The 17,324-nt window shown below is 52.3% G+C and overlaps 7 protein-coding genes across 7 annotated transcripts; 3 read left to right on the top strand and 4 right to left on the bottom strand.

Annotated features, from left to right (window-relative positions):
* BJX67DRAFT_377715 (putative histone deacetylase complex subunit (Hos4)) lies at nt 1-4,855 on the bottom strand (the record flags this gene model as incomplete). Its single annotated transcript, XM_071032176.1, has 5 exons — nt 1-125; nt 222-540; nt 1,032-1,042; nt 1,104-1,284; nt 1,337-4,855. The coding sequence occupies 5 exons, from the start codon at nt 4,853-4,855 to the stop codon at nt 1-3; spliced, it is 4,155 nt and encodes a 1,384-aa protein (XP_070890091.1).
* A 1,708-nt stretch (nt 4,856-6,563) lies between these two features.
* BJX67DRAFT_377713 (putative 3-oxo-5-alpha-steroid 4-dehydrogenase) lies at nt 6,564-7,707 on the top strand (the record flags this gene model as incomplete). The annotated part of the gene is made up of 3 exons (XM_071032175.1): nt 6,564-6,659; nt 6,771-7,251; nt 7,307-7,707. The coding sequence occupies 3 exons, from the start codon at nt 6,564-6,566 to the stop codon at nt 7,705-7,707; spliced, it is 978 nt and encodes a 325-aa protein (XP_070890090.1).
* On the bottom strand, nt 7,537-8,738 carry BJX67DRAFT_216694 (uncharacterized protein). Its single transcript, XM_071025669.1, has 2 exons — nt 8,476-8,738; nt 7,537-8,383 (listed from the first exon to the last, which is right to left on the bottom strand). The coding sequence occupies exons 1-2, from the start codon at nt 8,590-8,592 to the stop codon at nt 7,748-7,750; spliced, it is 753 nt and encodes a 250-aa protein (XP_070890089.1). The 5' UTR covers nt 8,593-8,738; the 3' UTR covers nt 7,537-7,747.
* Nucleotides 8,739-8,910: 172 nt separating this feature from the next.
* BJX67DRAFT_216626 (peptidylprolyl isomerase) lies at nt 8,911-10,074 on the top strand. Its single transcript, XM_071025667.1, has 3 exons — nt 8,911-9,471; nt 9,673-9,775; nt 9,828-10,074. The coding sequence occupies exons 1-3, from the start codon at nt 9,319-9,321 to the stop codon at nt 9,980-9,982; spliced, it is 411 nt and encodes a 136-aa protein (XP_070890088.1). The 5' UTR covers nt 8,911-9,318; the 3' UTR covers nt 9,983-10,074.
* BJX67DRAFT_216765 (UDP-galactose transporter HUT1) lies at nt 9,901-11,688 on the bottom strand. Its single transcript, XM_071025670.1, has 2 exons — nt 11,312-11,688; nt 9,901-11,247 (listed from the first exon to the last, which is right to left on the bottom strand). Exons 1-2 carry the CDS (start codon nt 11,515-11,517, stop codon nt 10,188-10,190), a joined length of 1,266 nt encoding a protein of 421 aa, XP_070890087.1. The 5' UTR covers nt 11,518-11,688; the 3' UTR covers nt 9,901-10,187.
* Nucleotides 11,689-11,785: 97 nt separating this feature from the next.
* On the top strand, nt 11,786-12,696 carry BJX67DRAFT_216503 (uncharacterized protein). The gene has a single exon (XM_071025665.1). The coding sequence runs from the start codon at nt 11,884-11,886 to the stop codon at nt 12,475-12,477; it is 594 nt and encodes a 197-aa protein (XP_070890086.1). The 5' UTR covers nt 11,786-11,883; the 3' UTR covers nt 12,478-12,696.
* BJX67DRAFT_216495 (putative transcription factor SipA3) lies at nt 12,570-17,206 on the bottom strand. Its single transcript, XM_071025664.1, has 5 exons — nt 16,543-17,206; nt 14,106-16,491; nt 13,962-14,048; nt 13,692-13,913; nt 12,570-13,642 (listed from the first exon to the last, which is right to left on the bottom strand). Exons 1-5 carry the CDS (start codon nt 16,978-16,980, stop codon nt 12,663-12,665), a joined length of 4,113 nt encoding a protein of 1,370 aa, XP_070890085.1. The 5' UTR covers nt 16,981-17,206; the 3' UTR covers nt 12,570-12,662.
* Between the last annotated feature and the right edge of the window lie 118 nt (nt 17,207-17,324).

Below are 17,324 nucleotides of genomic sequence, written 5' to 3'. Positions count from 1 at the left end.
CTACTGCTCGGTCTGGAAGTAGTTAAGCAGAACAGAGCGCTCCTGGCTCTCCTCACCCCAGTCCTTGACGACAACGCAAGAGCAGTTGACAACCTTGCGGGCGTTACCCTCGCGATCGAGCTGGCCTGTACCACAAAAAAAGAACACGTTAGTTACACCCTAGAAACACCCAGGACCGCATTCCAGATAGGAAAAAAAAAAAAAGACGACGGGGAACCTACAAAGACCAACCCACTCGCCCAGAAGCTTGCCATCAGGCACCTTGATGAGGGGGATCTTGTGTTCAGAGCAGAGAGCCACAACAAGCTTCTTGTAGGCCTCCTCCTCACAGCCCTCGTTGAGGACACACATGTGTGCCTGGCGACGGTCGAGCGCCTTGGCAGCCTCACGGAGACCACGGGCAAGACCGTCATGGATGAGCGCGATGCGGAGGACACCCTTCAGGGCGTCAAGGACGGACATCTGGCCGCCGGTGCCAGCATCAGCGGAAACCTCAACCTCATCGGCGGCGGCAACAGGGGCGTTCTCTTCTCCGTCCGACTATAGAAAGATTGATGAATTAGCTGGTTGGAACTTTTTTATTGGGCCGTCCCGAATTCATTTGGCAAGGTGGTTGGTGCCAATTGTTCAGGAGGAGCTGGAGTTTCGGAGAGCATACGCACCATTTTGATGATGTGCTAGTATGGTGTTGCAATGTCGGGTTTCCTCAAAGAGTGGTGGGATGTGGTGGTAAAACTGTCGGCTGTGGGATCGTTGGTACCAATTTCTCCGCGTTCTCGCTAAATGGGTGTGCCCTACAAATCTTACTAATAGTCACGTGAGTATATCACCACGTGATCTGTAAACAAACTTGCTTTGTTTTTCGAGGGTTGCACCAAAAAGTCTCTTCTTGCATTATTCAACGATAGTATTCAAGGGAAAACGCCATGCAGCATCGAGCCGCATCTTCTATCCAAATACTGGTATCGCGTATCGCATCACTCAACAGAGGTATCATAGTCATACATGCAAGGAAAATCGTCCACCTATACAGGGATGTGGACTGGCGGAAGTCAGTCAGGCGTATGTACTTGGCAAGCTGTGCCCATAGCCATTAGTCAAACTTTGCTCGAGAAGTAGCCCAGGGTTGTCGGCATGCGAAGGTCCATGAATGTGCCCATTCGCCTGCGGTAGCGGGAAAGAAGGGTGTCCACTCGGCTCTTGATCGATATGCATTTTTAAGAATCGAATATCAAGGCCCTGCAGGTGTGGAATGTGCGGAACCAGGTCCATGAAGTCGGACAGCTGTCAAAATATCAGTATATAGATCCCGAGGGTCCAGACGGTTCAGACATACCTTGACCCAGAAGATATGCTCCATGCCAAAGTACTTGCTTCGGGTTTCACCGTCCTTCTGCATGATTTGTCCGAATGAAGCTGTCAAGAACTCAGTGTCATCCGCCTGCACCAGCATTCGCCGTGTCACACGCCAGAGATTCATCCGCTGCTGGGGCGTTGCGTCACGCTTCTCCCAACTCGCATACTGGGAAAGTTGTAGGTCGTTGGTCGCAAGTAACGGGGCTACAAGATAATTCGGTACCCATCTCTCACTCGCCACGTCTGCACCACAGTTGGGATCGAGCTGTTTAGTTTCGGCGGTAACCACGGGCATGAACCTCCTCAACCACGAATGGGCTCGTGCTTGAGGGTCATTGGATCCGACGAGATTAGCAGCAATGCAGAGCCTGCTAGGGAGGGCATCTCGTCGACGCTGCTCGTGCTCTTCCTGTTCCCTACGAATCTTCGCGAGCCGCTGTCTTTCTTGCTCAAGTCGCTTCTGCCGCTCGTCTTCCGCTTGTTTGATCCGTCGCTGCTCAGCCTCTTTCCGCTTGCGCTCTTCTTCCGCAGCCCTCTCTTGGGCCGCCCGAACTGCGCGTTCCTCCTCTTCCTTCTCAGCCCGTGCTCGTTCCGCCTCCGCATTTATGCGTACCTCCTCCGCCAATCGCTCCTGCTCCGCTTTCTCAGCCATCTGTTGCTCAAAAGTTTCGCTAGTGGCGCTCTGTGGCTCGCGGTTTTCGCCGCTAGTTTCCGAGCGACTAAGTGGCGATTTATGCTGCGATTCTGTATTTGGATCTACCGGGTCCGAGTCCTCCATGGGAATATCGGCCAGGCCCCGTTGCTCGTACTTCCCTTGTTCTTCCTTTACCAGATCTCGGTCAAATACTTTAGAGGACGCAAGACGCGAATCCTGCAAGGCGTCTTTTTTCGGATCACTGGATACGGCGCTGCCCTTTTGTTGGGGCGGTGATTTGATCACATCAGACGTAGCCGGGCGAGCCTTTTTTACACCTCCATTAGCGAGATTTGGTGCGCCTTCTTCAGATAGTACCCTCCTCTTTTTCTTTTGGATGTCGGTTTGACGCTCGGCCTCGGACCCGCGAGAACGAGGTCGCTCGGGACTAGCACTGCTACGCCCGCGTTTCAATGTTGGGGTTCTAGATGCTGGTTCAGAAGAACGGTCGACACGAGGTTTGATAGCACCATCTTCTCGACCTGAGAGGGAGTCCGACGAAGGTAAGTTAGGCATCTTGCGATCCCGATCCTGAGGTGGTCGGCCCGCAATCAAGCGCCTTCTCTTGACAACATCATCACTAGACATAGGCTTGTGCCTTGAAGATTCCTTCATATCCGAGTCGGGCAGATCGAGATGGGACGATTTCGGACGAGAGACGCCAGGGGTAGATTTATCCCTCGGGTGAGCGATTCCCTTCCTTTCTTTCGAAACACCTAAATCTTTCGACGACGAATCCCTGGGTTCAGGGCTTCCAGCAGCCTTTTTTGATCGAGGAACAGGTGATGGTGAATCTTTACGTGCTGAACGCTTGCCCTCCTTCTCCTTTTCGCGCACCCGACGCGGTGAAGAAAGATCAGATTTGCGTTGCTTCTTACTTTTCACGTATTTGTCGTAGGCTTCTTTGAGGAGGTCGTATTCTTCTTCCCAGTTGTCCGCTCGACGCTTCCTGGAGATTTCAAAGTAAGTCAAGCCATCATAATACCGACGAGCTGGATTAAACCCCGGCTGATCCAAGAAGAGCTTGATGACAGCAAGGTTTCCACGGCCAATTGCAGCCAACATTGGTGTATTGTGTCCTGGCTTTTGCGACTCGACAGGGGCAGGGTCAGGGTCTGCATCTCCCATGCCAAGCAGCAGGGACAAGACCTCATCATGACCGCCCTTAGCAGCAGCAATCATTGAATCAGTATCGGCTTTCTGCCCAACATTGAGGATATTTGCAACACCGACAATATCACCCTTTGCAGCAAAGGCCTGGAGATTCTCAGGGGTAGCCTTGGTCCACAGCAGGTCATTCCTCGTAGCTTCGCTTCGTACGCTCTTCCGCTTGCTCGTTGTGGCCGCACTAAACAAGGGAGGACTCCGTGCTCCACTGACTGGAGGGGACTCACGCGGGCTAGCACCCGAAATCCGCCGTGAGGATGATTCTCGACCTGACGGGGCAATGGTTTCCTCGGACCGGCGATTGGGTCGCGGTTTAGCCTTCGCTTCCTCCAGCACTCGTCGAATCTCTTCGCAGTCATCGGGAACCAGATCACTCGGTTCATTTCCCTGTGAATTGACAACACGTGGATTTGCGCCTGCTTCGAGGAGGATTCTGACCACATCCAGATGACCATTCTCCGCAGCGTCAATCAGGGGAGTGTCTTTGTCAATGTTGCAGGTTTCAATTTCACATCCCGCGCCAATCAGGTATTTGACAATAGGCGCGCAGCCCTCCAGAGACGCAATCTGCAAAGGCGTATTCCCAGCATTGTCAGGGACATTCAGGTCCTCGGGGCGCTCTTCATGTCGTGCAATCACCGCCTCGAGCTCCTGGGCTGCACAAGCACGTGCCAGGCGAGTTCTCCCATTCTGGTCGCGCAACTTTTTGTAATTAGTTGGGCGTGCAGGAGACGCTGACGACCCGTCAACTGACGCGAGTTTCCGTACTTGCGCACTCGGTAATGGAGAGCCATTGGCTGATGACACCGATTGGCGATCTTCGGAACTTTGCCTTTGGAAACCAGTTATCAGGGGAGTTGGAGCCTTTCTCTTCCTAGTTACGTTGCCACCCGTAAGTTGCGGGCCCGAGGCCGTTCGTTTGTGGGCTTGACGTATTGGGGAGACGGAGCGATCGGTAGACGCAGGTCGAGGAAGCGAGATTATATTGCTCAGATCGTATTCTTCACGGCTACGAAGAGGGGGCGAGACTTTGCGATGTCGATGTCGGTTAATATTCGACTCGCCCTTGATACTTTCACTGAAGCTGCGCTTTCTTGATACCCCACTAGGTGCGGCAGTGATTGAATATTCCGACCTGCTAGAGATAGATTGAGAATCATCGGACTTCTCTACCTTAACAACGGATGGTGAGGCTTCTCTCCAAGGAGGGCTTGGCTGCAGCGTTTCACTTTCTCTTGGGGCGTGACTATGATCACCCACAGAGTGGCTCTTTTGCACCTGAACATCAGTTTCAATGAAGTTGTTGTCGCTCACACGGTCATTTGCATCATCATCACGTCGTTTCGGCTCATGTTTTATGAATTTTCGTCTTTTCTCCGGCGATAGAGATTCGCGACCCGACTGAATTATAGTCTCCGCCTCGGAATCAGCCTTGGGGCTTGGAGGTCCATCGCCATCCCCAACGCCAGGATCAGTGTCCTTGGCGGAAAAAGCTTCCCCTCGAGGAGCAGACGGAAGCGACGTCCTCCTAGGAGAAGGCGGCCCCAAGGTATGCTGGTGGTTCACCTTGACGGCGAAGGCGTTCTGCTTAGGATCAAGGGCAGCTGGCAGGGAGGGGACGGTGTCGACATCACTCATAGCGGTAACACTCGACTTAATGGACTTCTGCTCGACATTTTTGGAGGCCGTAACGGACAGGATGGCTTGCGGTTCGAGGACGCCAGCAGCTGTGCGCGGAAGGTGCTCAACCACGCTAGATAGGGACGGCGAGGACTGGACGGCGAGAAGTGTTGAAGGAATGGTGGCTGTTTAAAAAGGTCGGGAGGGTTAGGAAGATGATCGGTGCAGCTCCAGTTCAGCAGAGAGGTCGCAAGATGAGCTGGATTGATTCGAGGCCACGAGGAGAGGCGGGCTGGAATAATGTCACGGACGAACGAGCCAAGGGTTCTGTTTGATCGTCCTGAGAGAGAGATGAGATGGAAGATGAGAGTAATGGGATCGAAGGTCGAAGAAAAGGGAGACCGGGGGAGGAGTAGTTGGGAGGAGAGAAGTCGTTTTTTGAGGGGGGGAAAGGAAGAGAAGAGGAACGGTTTGAAGAGAAGAAAGAGTGTGAGAGGGAGCCTGACCGAAACGGTGGAAGGTCACGACACTACGAGGTCAACCGGGGGGCGCCATTGGACTGGACTGGGACGGGATTGGGTGTGGGAAACTGGAGTGTGTGGCCTCAGGCTGGGTCCCCAAACGCACGATCCGTGGCAAGAATCGTTCTGGTGAATGATTGCCATGACAGAGGCGAACACGTTTTCCTGCTTAACCAGATCAAGGGGGCAATCAAGAGGGGCTCTTCAAATAATTATTCACTTTGGCCACGGCCTCCCCCGAAAGTGATACTTTTCGCTCGTTGCAGTGCACGATGGCGAGTTTACGGGCGCGCTTCAATCGAATCCACTCGACCCCAGTCAGAGAGGAGGGATTCCTGGGCGAGCGAACGAATCGTGAATCCCGAATCCTTGATTCAAGGGGGAAGCTCGAGCAATCATCTTCGGTCTCATGTGAGGTCGCCTCCTTTGAAAGCGGGACAATCTCGCAGGCTCCCAAGGCTGTGGTTCCAGAGGAGTCGACCGATATCTCGCGCGAGGACTCAACCAAAGATCAAAGTCAATCTCTGCAACTTCTCTCTGATGCACCGACGTACTTCCCAGTCTGGGAGAGGTTTGCAGTCCGCCCTCGACAGAGGCAACTTCCAGAGGCGCAGGAGCTGCGATGCGCGACGGCCCAAAGCGAGCGGGGACGCCGCGTCGAACTTGAAGGTGGCGGATGAATCATGATGAAGACTCGATAGTTGATCCTCCCATCCATTTCTCTTTCAGTCTTGGACCGCCCATTCATCAGGTGCTCTTCAGGGGATTCCCTGGAAGAGGCCTGTGGGCACCAAAGGCTCTCAGCCCAGACATCCCATTTGTTTTCCCGGTACGGCCAATGAGCGGCCGAAGCATCTGTGGGCTTAACCGCTTGCGGCCGAGGTGGGCCTGCTTTTTTTGGCGAGGCCTACTCTGATCAGCCAGTTTTCAGCCATTCAGAGCTCAAGACTGGCTCAGCTTATCGCCCCGCTTCAGGCTTGGCCCCCCTTTTTCCTCTGAGAAGTTTTGCCAAGTGTGCCCAGTGAAGATTGCTGCCTCAAAGCGACGAAAGTGTCATCAAATCTGAGACCAGAACTTGAACCTGAGACGCATCTGTCATCAAGTTTCATTCTCCCCCCTCCGCCACGCAAGAGGTAGGAGACAGGAGATAGCCTTCGTCGCCTGTCTCTTCTGCATGACTTCAGTCAGCTAGCGGAGTGTGCAATATGGATTTCGTTGCCCATGTTGATACCACCCTCTCCGTCACCAACATGGACGCGGTCGACGCTCTTCGAACATTTTTCATCTTCGCGGCTTGCACGGTATGAAACAATCGTCGACGATGGGATGCAGGACGACACCAACGGATAAGCCTACTGCATCGACATTTTCGACGGTTTCCTTCTCGAATGGATGAGAACTAAGGCCCCCAGATCCTCTCCGTTAGTCTGCCAGATTCACTTCGGTCGCGCTTCATCCCCTACGGCGCTCGTGCGACTCCAGCAGCAACAGTCGAGCCGAAGACATCCGTATCGTCAGCCTCACCCTCGACCGTGTCGTCGGTAACACGCGCACTCGATTACGTTGCTACTTTGAGAGTCCCCCACAGTTACTTCACCCACTTCTACGTCGTCTCGATACTGTCGTCGATATTCTGGGCTTTGCAACTCCTATTTCACGGCGTTGTGTTCCAGGCCATCGTGACCCGAGTCCGCCCCGAACGCTTGCATCAAGCGGTCTCCATCAATCAGCTTATGCTCTGCTGGAGTCTGATGTTGGCCCAGGGCTTGAGGCGGCTACATGAGTGTCGGGGCTTCTCCAAATCTTCTTCATCCAAGATGTGGTTCGTTCATTGGGTAGCAGGCAATGCTTTCTACATAGCAATCGCAGTTGCAATCTGGATCGAGGGAGCAGGTCCGTGGGATTTCGGCAGGCGAAAGCAAGGAATACCAGCTAATAGGTATTGCAGGGACGATTCTTTCGCATGAGCTAAGCCTCGATGATTTCAACTTAACGAGCCGCTTCTCTGGACGCACGCTTCTTTGTCTCCCCATCTTTATCCTGGCTTCTGGAATTCAACACGACTGCCACCACTATCTTTACTCCCTTGAAAAGTACACGCTCCCCACTCACCCGATGTTTAGCAGACTCATCTGTCCGCATTACACAGCCGAGTGCCTGATTTATCTGTCTCTAGCGCTACTAGCGGCGCCCGAGGGCGAGATTGCCAATAAAACTGTACTGTCCGCCCTCGCGTTCGTCGCAGTTAATCTAGGCATCACAGCATCAACCACCAGGCAATGGTACAGGCAAAAGTTCGGCGAAGACGCCGTTCGCGGAAAGTGGAATATGGTCCCCTTCATATACTAGCAAGAAAGAAAGGGGGGAAATAAAGAAATCAAGAAAGCTATTACCGCTTATTCAAGAACTTCATCGTATTGCCCAACTTCGCAACCTTCAGCACATCCCGATATGTCAAGCTAATCCGTGTCTCCCTCATATACACCCCGCCAGCATAAAGCCGCGGTTCCCGCAATAGATCCCAGTTACATATAGACTCGGCACCGAGACCCTCATCTCTGTCGCGCTCGGCAATCCCATGCAGATAATCCCTGTAGATACTGTTTCTGGTAACGAGCAAACTGCGCCTCTCCTGCAAGATGCGATATTTCGGCTGCCGACCGCCGCCCTCCTCCACCACCAGCGCCGTCATATCTCCTGAGTCATTATTCTTCTCGTACAAATCCAGCACGATATCCCCGCCCAGACTCACCGTCGCCACGAGCGGGTAGTATGCAGCGCCGTCCTCATGCGGCATGATGCCCTGGCCTGGTGTGTACTCGTTCACCAGGACATGATTGGGGGCCTTGTGCGGGGATTCGGCGAAGAGACCGAGACGGTCGAAGTGGGGTGTGATGATGGGGGACACGAGCCAGGAGGGGAGCGGGGAGGAGAGGAGGGTGTTGTTGTTTGTTAGCGGGGAGGGATAGGTTTGGAGCCGGCGATGCGAGAGGTGTTTCCAGATGGGGAGGGGCGCAGAGGTTATCTTCAGTAGCAGTCAGTCAGTAACTTATCCTTCTTGAGAATCCAAAGGATGAAGTCCGAAGCAGAGACGAGGAAAGCGAATCCGAGACCGACCTTCTGCAAGAGAGACTGCTCCTCAGCCTCGGTGACGAAATCTGCAATGTAGAAGGCATCCTCACCCGGCAGCTGGCTGATGCGGGCAGCCTCCAGGTTCCATCTCTCTTCGCTCATTGTCCAGCTCGTGCATGGCCCTTTCGGCGTTCGCGGGAGATATAGACGAAGAGGGATAATGTCGAGGTCTGAACAAACGGCTCGAAGCTCGCCACGGGCGAATCAGGGTCTGGCCCAACCACCGGAAATGGTGATCTATCAAAAAAGAGGCAGGAAAGCAGGCAAGACATCCATGCAGTCATTCCCATAATTAGCATGGCGTCTCGACAGTCGATGCAAGCCCAGCCAAGCGCAGCTCCAACACGCACAGCTGACACTCCGACATGACACTGGGCGACAGTTCGTTTCGATCATGGCATTCGTTCGAAAGAAGGAGGCTCCCCTGAAGAAGATGGGCGTCGAACCCTCCCAACAAAACAAGAAATGGCCATGGCGTCACGTCCCTTCACCCAGTATAAAGGACCAAAGCGTCGTTTCCAGCCTGCCTCGACCTCAGTCTGCCTCAGGCCTGGCATTCCTCTCCCCGCTCAACTACGCCCCACTCAAAACTGTTCCAGAAGATCCTCGAAGCTGAGGCGATCGAGATTGGAGACCCGGCTGAGTTCATCCCCAGCTTTCTTCGGATATTTTTGGGGTCTTCGAGGTTTGGTCGTGCTGCTTCCCTCTTCTCTGGGCTCAAGCGGCCGAGTTAATTATCACGATCCGTAACCGTGCCCGGCGTGGTAGCACGACTGGACGTCATCTCCACATATCCATCCATCTAAGGTTCTCTCGGAGGCGCTCGCCATGGGCAAGAGTAACGCCAAAGGCGGCGGCGCGTCCGACAAGAAGGGAAAGGGGAAGGAGAAGGAGAAAGCTGGGGATTCGTCAAAGGGCAATAGCGGCGACAAGGGGAAAGGACTAAAGGCCGCGAACTCGATCAATGTTCGGCATATTCTTGTACGTTGCTCTCTAATTTTCTGGTCCAAATAAGGAAGATTTAGAGGCGCGAGTTCTTCCGCATTTGACACCTCCCAGTGGCTCACCCTCTTGCACAAGTTTGATATCATTTGTATCATGTTGTTAGGAGACGCGGTTGCCATACCAACAAAGGACTGAGAGAACGCAAGAAGATGGCTCAAGATACTAACACGAACACAGTGTGAGAAGTTCTCCAAGAAAGAAGAAGCTTTGGAAAAGCTCCGCAATGGTGGAAAGTTCGACGATGTCGCGCGTGAATATTCAGAAGATAAAGCTCGACAGGGTATGCGTTCTCCCGAATATCAGCTGCATGACGAGCCTAACACTATCCACAGGCGGCTCCCTGGGATGGAAAACCAGAGGCAGTCTTGAATCGACGTTCGAAAAGGCTGCGTACGACCTGGAACCTAGCACGACAGCGAACCCGAAGTACGTCGATGTGAAGACAAGTTTCGGGTACCATATCATTATGGTCGAGGGGAGGAAGTGATTTGTTCCTCTTTCACCTTTTTTGATATATATTTTTGTTCCTGCCCGGAAGTGGATTCCACGTACTAAGATCTCACTCGATGTTTTTATGTCGCTACCCAATCTAATGTAATGTCGTCGATGGCTGACCAGAAGTTGCCGGATGGGGATCTAAAATTGAAAACAGATACGAATACATATCATATCACAAACACACCGGTTTCAATCTACTCCGTCTTCTTAGCCAAGGCTTTCGCTTTCTTCTCCAGTCTTTGCACAATAGCTTCGGCACTAATACCGCCGAAGACAAGGCCGATCCCAAGCCACTGTCCAGGAGATAAGGAGTGTCCAAACCAAAAAACGCTCAAAAGCATGGTAAGCATTTTGCGGGTGACCGTTACGGTCACCAGAAGCAGTGATGAAAAGCGGGACAGAGTGTAAAATATGAATAGCTGTCCGATTGCGCCGCAGGCTGCGAAGCTAAGCACGCTCTTCAGTACTTCTGGGTGCCGAGATAGGAAGGACATGGCAGTGGCCAGCTCCGTCTCGGTGGAGGGTGGAATAGGGATGGGCAGAATTGCGTGGATGATGCCGGTCGACGATAGATGAGGCATAGCCAAAAGGTATGCCGAGGTCAGCAGCGTAGAAAGGACGTTCTGAGCTACCATCATCTGCGGGCCGGTGAAGCGGGTGTACAGGTGAGGAGAGCTGAAGACGTGGTCTTGAGTGGTGTTTGTGAGCCCGTCAAGGAGGAGGTTGATAGAGAGAAGGAAGATTCCCCATGCAGACGAGCCTGATTGGAGCTTAGCCGCCGAAGCGGCAACCTTTTTGCTTGTTCCCGGGTGATGGAGAGTGAATGTCGCAACGCCAAGTGTTACCAGAAGGACCACGCCGTATTTGTATAAGGGATATCGTTTACGGAAGATTGTCAAATGCAGGAACATGACCGGGAGGAGCTTGCAGGACTTGGCGAGAATGAAAGTAAGGTAGTCGATGTGCACGAGACTTGCATACCCGAACGGTGAGGCGAGGGACGAGGAAATGCTGACGAGGACAAGAGGGAAGACGATCTTTCGGGTCGGAAACACTGATGGGACCTTTGCGCCTGCAGGAGTCGAGAAATAGAGGTACAGAAAGCCAGTGATTGCAGCAAATGTGGACTGGATGGTGTTCAATACGATCGAGAATGTGAAGCGCTCTGTTGGTGGCTCTGGCTCCTCTGCGGATGGAGGACGGATGGGATACAAAACCGTGGTAATTTCTTCTTGAAGGACGCCCCATGACAGACTGAGAGAAGTCAAGTTAGCGAAAATTGATATAGACCAATTGATAGATGCGTTGCTCGACATACAACGAGGCGTAGATCCCGAGGACACAGATCGCAAGCTGCATTAGGCCAGGAGCGTCTGGGTTTCCAGTCGCACCCTGGGCCGTGGGAGCAGATTCCTTCGCATTCCCATTCTGATGCTGTGTCTGGGACACATCGTCTGGAAGTGTATGCATCAATTCAGAGGACGGAGCCCGTTGCACCGGCACTCTTTGTTTTTGGCGGGCCATTGGTACAGTGTGTCGACGTGAACAAAACAAGACAATACTTTTTCTATCAAATGCAAGGCAAGGTCGTTGCAAGACAGAAAGGTTGCACTAAGACAAAACCGAATCTTATAAGATCTGCAGAAAAGCAAGGAAATAGCAAATAAAGACTCACTTGTCAAGGTGGAAATTCACTTGTCAAGGTAGAGATGCCATGTGTTCTTCTCGAGTGCTCCTGCACATAAATGCAAACTCCGCTAATCTCCGTCCACTTTTTTCCCCACCGCCTGCAGGAGTCATTCGCCGTTCTTGCAGATCACCTCGAAAGAACTGCATACGCCGACTCGAGTATTGAAGGCTCCATTGCGATAGAAGACGACAAGGACGAATATGGCAAAACCAACGCCTTCGCCTCCCATCCCCAACCCCTCCGCCCTCACCACCTTCATCTCCTCCAGACCTACCACCTCCGCAACAACGTTACAAGTCCTCCATAACCTGCAATACCAACACCTCTGGACATCGCTCAAAATCCACGACCTCCAGACAGCCTTTCCCATCTCCTTGGTCTCCGGACTCCCCCCGCACAGGGTCTACACACACCCCGACGAACAACTCTACATGGTCGAGCATGGGCTCCGCGAAGAAGACATCGAGCTGGACCGCATGTTCGTGCTGCCCACGGTGCAAGGCGAGCCGTGGAGTCTGGAAAAGATGGCAGCAGTCTTTGATGCACTCCCCAATATTGGGGAAGAAGGGCTAAGGTCGGAAACTCAGCCCTCAGATGCTGTTCAAGGCAGCGCGGGTGCGGACAAAGCGGCGAAATTAGCGGAGTACTACGAGTATCGGGCGAAAGGTCATCGTACTAAAGAGTGGGGTGGGAAAAGGCTGCTGCTAGCAATGATTGACAAGGGTATGGGTGGTGAGGGGACTGTGGTTTACTATGTTGTCCAGGAGGGTACAGTGAAACCAAGGCAAAATTGAAGGTAGAACTGAAAATTTTGCCCACATCTTCGGCTGGTTCTATATACGTCTATCCATCTGGGGACATAAACACATGCGCAACTGTTGCGCGGCTCATACGTACATTCGACACAACAACGGAAATGCCACCTATACCAGGGTATCATATCAAAAATCACGACAACCCAACGCGATTCGCTGACTGCTCAAACCGAGGGCGGGTCATGAACCCTCGTGTCAAATTGCTCCCGTTCCCTGCGGCAACTTGAGCAATACGTTTCGTACCACTGCCTGACATCGTCGTTGAGGCCTGTCAAGACGCTTTGGCCTGTCTGGTCCCCGTCCGTCCCGTTCTCGTCACCAACTTCTTTCGCAGCGAATAAATCTTCAACCTGACGACAACGTCGCAATTCTTGCTGGAGCCAGCGTTCCCACTCACTTTGGAGGACTTCTTTCTCGATGCTATTCACCACACGAAGTGCCACAAGGAGATTGTACCGATACACGCCGAGCTTTTCACGAGTCTCTTGGATTCTTCTGGTCGCACTCCGCGCCACCGAATCCTTCCGGTTGGACGTGCTTAGAGGTAACGGAGTCACAGAATCGCGTATCGTTTGCTGCTGGAAGGTATAGAAACACTCAGTAACATCGCCACTCGAGTATCCGACGGTTGAGTTGGCGATTGCGTCATCTATGTCTTGCAAGTAGATGGCTTTGGTCATGACGTGATCCGGATGCACTCCGATACGCGCCATAAAATCTCCAACGTTCCGTTCATGCCACCAGTCGAGAGTAGCCTGCGAAGAATAGAATCCATTTAGCAATACGCTCGACACAAGTAGCACAATGATAATCATGTTAGCATTTGCGGTCTTCCAGGCCCAGCGTACGAGAGCAAAGGTCCAAATTATGATGGACGAAATGGCGCTCTGCAGCAACGAAACAAATGTTTTGTACAGCAACTGGAATATGTTTCTCTGAACTCGCAGCCTGGGACGCTCTACCCCCATATCTGGGTCAGTGGAGAGCTGTGAGGCGAGACTTTGTCGTCCAACGTGGCCGAAGATTGTGATCGCTTTCTTGGTCCGGCTGCGTGATCCGAGCTTGCGCGCCTGATCGCCAACGAGATCAACGACATCCATGGCATCTTCTTCCAAGTCACGCATAGCCTGTTTATCAATAACACCTGCCATAGTTTAGTCATAGCCATCAGACAACATGATGGGTAAGCTCACGTTGAACACCATAAGGTGACCATAACCACTCCACTTTTGTGTAAATAGACAGCTTGCTCTTCCCTTTTGCAACAAACGTAATAACGACTTTGCTGACTAGCCTGAAATAACGCCGGAAAGGAAGGTGCCATGGAGTTCTCTTGTCCGTTATCACATAGCATAGGTGGTCATTGAGAACGTCGATCAATTGATAATCGGATATAGCCTTCGCACGTGTTCGGCCTGGCACAGTCAGCTAAATAGATCGTGAATTTGAGGTAAGATACTGACCAAATACATCGGCGGTCTCAATCTGATACTCGAAGTCTCGCTTTAGGTGGCGTGACTCGTTTCTCACCCAAGGTCCTTGTTTGATGTCTTGCATATTGTTAGAAGATGATAAACAGTGTCTTAGGGCAGAGACGGGTCGCTTACCCCTCGCCCTTCTCTGATACAAAAGCAACTGCCATACAGCACTCTTATCACCAAAAAGAATATGGAATACAGCTTTTGGGCTAAGATCAAAGAACTTTTCCGCTGCGAGGTGTAGGTTTCCTTGTGGAACATACTGCACTGGTTGGGTTGGGAGTCTGATCTTTGGAGCGTCACCGCCAACATTACTCGGATGTAAGTCCAGATTTTTGTCGATGTAGATGGGTGGGCGGAAGTCAGACTTCGGAGCTTCAACCTGATCGTCTGGCTTATCCCCTGCGGCCACGTCTTCCCAACTATCCAAGCTCGGGGTTCGAGTTATGTGCTCAGTAGACATCTTATTCAGGGCGTTGAAAATAGCCTCCAGCCCCAGAGGCTCCACGGCAGTGGAATCATGGATAAGGAAGTTGAGTCTCCTTTGGAGGACCTTGAGTGGCTCGAGGAAGGTCTTCACCGCAATTCGACCGGGCGTGTCATTTCCAGGAGGCGGAATAGTATGGAGGAACAAGAAGTCGCAATCTCTCCCGGGCGCCGCTGTAACCTCTTTGATCTTCTCCAAAGAGACACTAGTAGTAAGCACGAGGCCAAAATAGTGACTATAAAAGTAAACGTTTCGTGTAGTCACATAAGCTCTTCCGGGAAACTCTTGCTGGTCGTTAGGGTTCCACGTAGCTCGGAAAACCAGGACCAGAGGTTCCTCCTTCTTAACATTGGGGAAGAGGAGGCGAAATTGAGCATCTTGAATCTTGAGCTGGGGAGGATAATAGTTGGGATACTCGTGCGCTACTCCCATAATCGCTCGCTGCACTTTTGACGTATCGCCATCCAGACTAACAGTTGGTCTATGGCGAGCCTTCAGTTTGGTGCCACTAGAGCCGCCGGTTGTACCTTGTTCTGCGGTACATAGCTGTTGCGAGGTTTCTAAATCCTGGCCTTGGCTTTCCTCTTCCAATTGTCCCGTATACTCAAATTCCAGTCGATTCATGAAGCCCCAATTTGAGCTCCCCCAAAGGTTTGCCATCATCCCACTCGGCATACCTCCAGTTTTGTCGGCAATACCTACCCCAATGCCCCTCTCGTTGCTGACAAGTACGGCCGCTTTGCTCAGACTAGTGGGAGCTGGCGGGTTGGCGAGGGTTGCAGGTGTGAGCGTTGACGGCGGCATCATCTTATTTGTGTCAATTTCAGTCGAGAGAATCGCATTATGGCTAGCGGATATTAAATTGGCTACGCCTCCTATAGCACCTGGTACGTTGGAAGACTGCCCCGCATTGTTGGATCGTCTATGGAGGTCGAGTTTTTGAATGATGCGTGAGGCGTGGTCTCGCGCAGGGCTCTCAGGCTCCAATGTCAGACGCCTATGGCCTCCAAAATCGCTACTATTTCGGAAAGCTGCGGGGTCACGATCTGGAAGCGGAAGCATGCCACTGCGGTCCGATGACGTCTGTTCATCGCTTACATTGGGCGTCAGGTAGTCGGCAGGGTCGGCAGCAAACTCAGGAGCAGGTGGTTGTGAGATTGCGAAAGCGGGATCTTGAACGGTGGTTTTTCCGGAGATCGAGAGGTCAGTGCTTGCCGGGTTTTCTAGCGCCTTTCGCTTCGCTGTTTCAAAAGCAGCAATCCAATCCATAAGCTCTTTCTGTGTCTCTGCTTGGAGCATTATATTGTTGCTTTTCGTCTTGACCTCAAAGCAGAACCTTCGCTCCTCTTGGAAAGCCGGACGAATGCTGCAGAGCAGGACGCCAATTCTCTCGGTCTCTTCAACGCCTCCAGTTCGCATACCCTGCACGAGACAACCAAAGATGCCATTCTTCAAAAAAGCCCAACGCCGGACCCAGGTGGTGCGAGTAGGCTTGTTTGAAATGATCCGCAGATTTACCCAGCCTTGCTTCTCTGGCCGTGCGTCCTTTGTATTCAGTGATGAGAGCGGGTGTGAGCCAAGGTATGGGACGGTAGATATAGAGTAGTCTTCCAATTCGCGAGATGGCCGAGCAGCAACTTCTGCAGTCTCTTCAATCTGGTTTCTTGCGGAGAAAAGCTCGCGCTTAGAGAACTTCTCGCTGCCTTCCATTTCGTGCACCCAGCCCTTGATGCGGTCCATTTCGTGACCCCATTTGGCAAAAGTTCCTCCGTTAGCATTGTGAAGCACCTTCAGCTCCCTCCATTGGTCGAACGAAACACGGATCAGTAACCTGTCTAAGGCGTTTCGTATCTGAGGAGCTTGAACAGAAAAATCCATCGACGCCTTGAGGTACGCTTTGCGAGCCTCGTGGAGCTGAAACGCATCCTCTCGAAGAGACGATGGTTCCTTCGACTTTGATTGGGAGGAGTATCGTGCTTGTAGAGTGTCAAATTGTTTTTGAGTCTGGTCTAGGATGCGGCGGTTCTCCTTAAGCGGGGTTAGCCACAGCACTGAAAAGAGGTATGGATAACGACTCGCCTTGAAATTTCGCAGGTCGTCCTGGATGAAGGCTTTGATAGGCTCCGTGACAAGGTATTCCGTTTTCCTAGCCGCAGAGATTAAGCCATTCCACAAGTCCTTGGAGCTTTCACCGCATCTCCGCATTGAGAGCAGGGTATAATCATGATCCAGAGTAGCTTCCGACACCATGAGGGGATTGGTAGAATAGGAGAGAAATGCGCCCACTACACCCTCTAGTGCAGCAAGCTCGGTAGCGAGCCGTGATGCCGCCTTTGCGTACCCGTCCAGCCATCGTTCAAGGTATTCGATCTGGTCGGAGAAGTGAAGCGTGGTGGCGCGGAAAGTGGGCGAGTCGAGCGCAGCTTCTTTTAACCCGACAGGTCTGTATAATTTCGCGAATGTCAGTATATCTCCATAGAGGTTAAGAGACACGTCGTACGCAAAAGGAGGCAGCATGAACTTACACCACACTGACAAGCTTCCCGACCTGCGGTAAGGGCGTTTGCGGCTGAGTCGACATCTAGTGCATGTCACCAGCCATACACTTGATGCGAACAAAGGGGAAATGGCAGGGGACTCAAAGGACAACTGAAATACAATAATTCTCGCAAGCACCTAATAATGGTCATGAGAGAAACTGAAAGACCGTCAGCACAGAGTAGAGCAAAGCCGCCGCCTGATATTCGGTTAAGCTGAGCGATTGGCAATGCACGAGACGCCCCAATGATCTAATTGGCTACGTCAGTGACCTGGGCCGGTCTTTGTGGCCTGGCTTTTCAGGCGCCAGTGCGGCTTCTTCT

This window comes from Aspergillus lucknowensis (genome assembly GCF_044049455.1).
Source record: "Aspergillus lucknowensis strain CBS 449.75 chromosome Unknown BJX67scaffold_4, whole genome shotgun sequence".
Taxonomy (NCBI): Eukaryota; Fungi; Ascomycota; class Eurotiomycetes; order Eurotiales; family Aspergillaceae; genus Aspergillus; species Aspergillus lucknowensis.
Note: the sequence above shows the minus strand (reverse complement) of the source record. Positions and strands in the feature narration are given on the sequence as shown.

Bases quoted from the DNA above. Each gene is read 5' to 3' on its own strand.
- BJX67DRAFT_216694 (XM_071025669.1), bottom strand. From the start codon at position 8,592: ATGAGCGAAGAGAGATGGAACCTGGAGGCTGCCCGCATCAGCCAGCTG. The intron at 8,384-8,475 runs GTCGGTCTCGGA...CTGCTACTGAAG, and splicing joins AGCAGTCTCTCTTGCAGAAG to ATAACCTCTGCGCCCCTCCC.
- BJX67DRAFT_216626 (XM_071025667.1), top strand. From the start codon at position 9,319: ATGGGCAAGAGTAACGCCAAAGGCGGCGGCGCGTCCGACAAGAAGGGA. The intron at 9,472-9,672 runs GTACGTTGCTCT...ACACGAACACAG, and splicing joins TCAATGTTCGGCATATTCTT to TGTGAGAAGTTCTCCAAGAA. The intron at 9,776-9,827 runs GTATGCGTTCTC...CACTATCCACAG, and splicing joins AGAAGATAAAGCTCGACAGG to GCGGCTCCCTGGGATGGAAA.
- BJX67DRAFT_216765 (XM_071025670.1), bottom strand. From the start codon at position 11,517: ATGGCCCGCCAAAAACAAAGAGTGCCGGTGCAACGGGCTCCGTCCTCT. The intron at 11,248-11,311 runs GTATGTCGAGCA...GACTTCTCTCAG, and splicing joins CTCGGGATCTACGCCTCGTT to TCTGTCATGGGGCGTCCTTC.
- BJX67DRAFT_216503 (XM_071025665.1), top strand. From the start codon at position 11,884: ATGGCAAAACCAACGCCTTCGCCTCCCATCCCCAACCCCTCCGCCCTC.
- BJX67DRAFT_216495 (XM_071025664.1), bottom strand. From the start codon at position 16,980: ATGCTGCCTCCTTTTGCGTACGACGTGTCTCTTAACCTCTATGGAGAT. The intron at 13,914-13,961 runs GTCAGTATCTTA...TGACTGTGCCAG, and splicing joins TGAGACCGCCGATGTATTTG to GCCGAACACGTGCGAAGGCT. The intron at 13,643-13,691 runs GTGAGCTTACCC...AAACTATGGCAG, and splicing joins GTCACCTTATGGTGTTCAAC to GTGTTATTGATAAACAGGCT.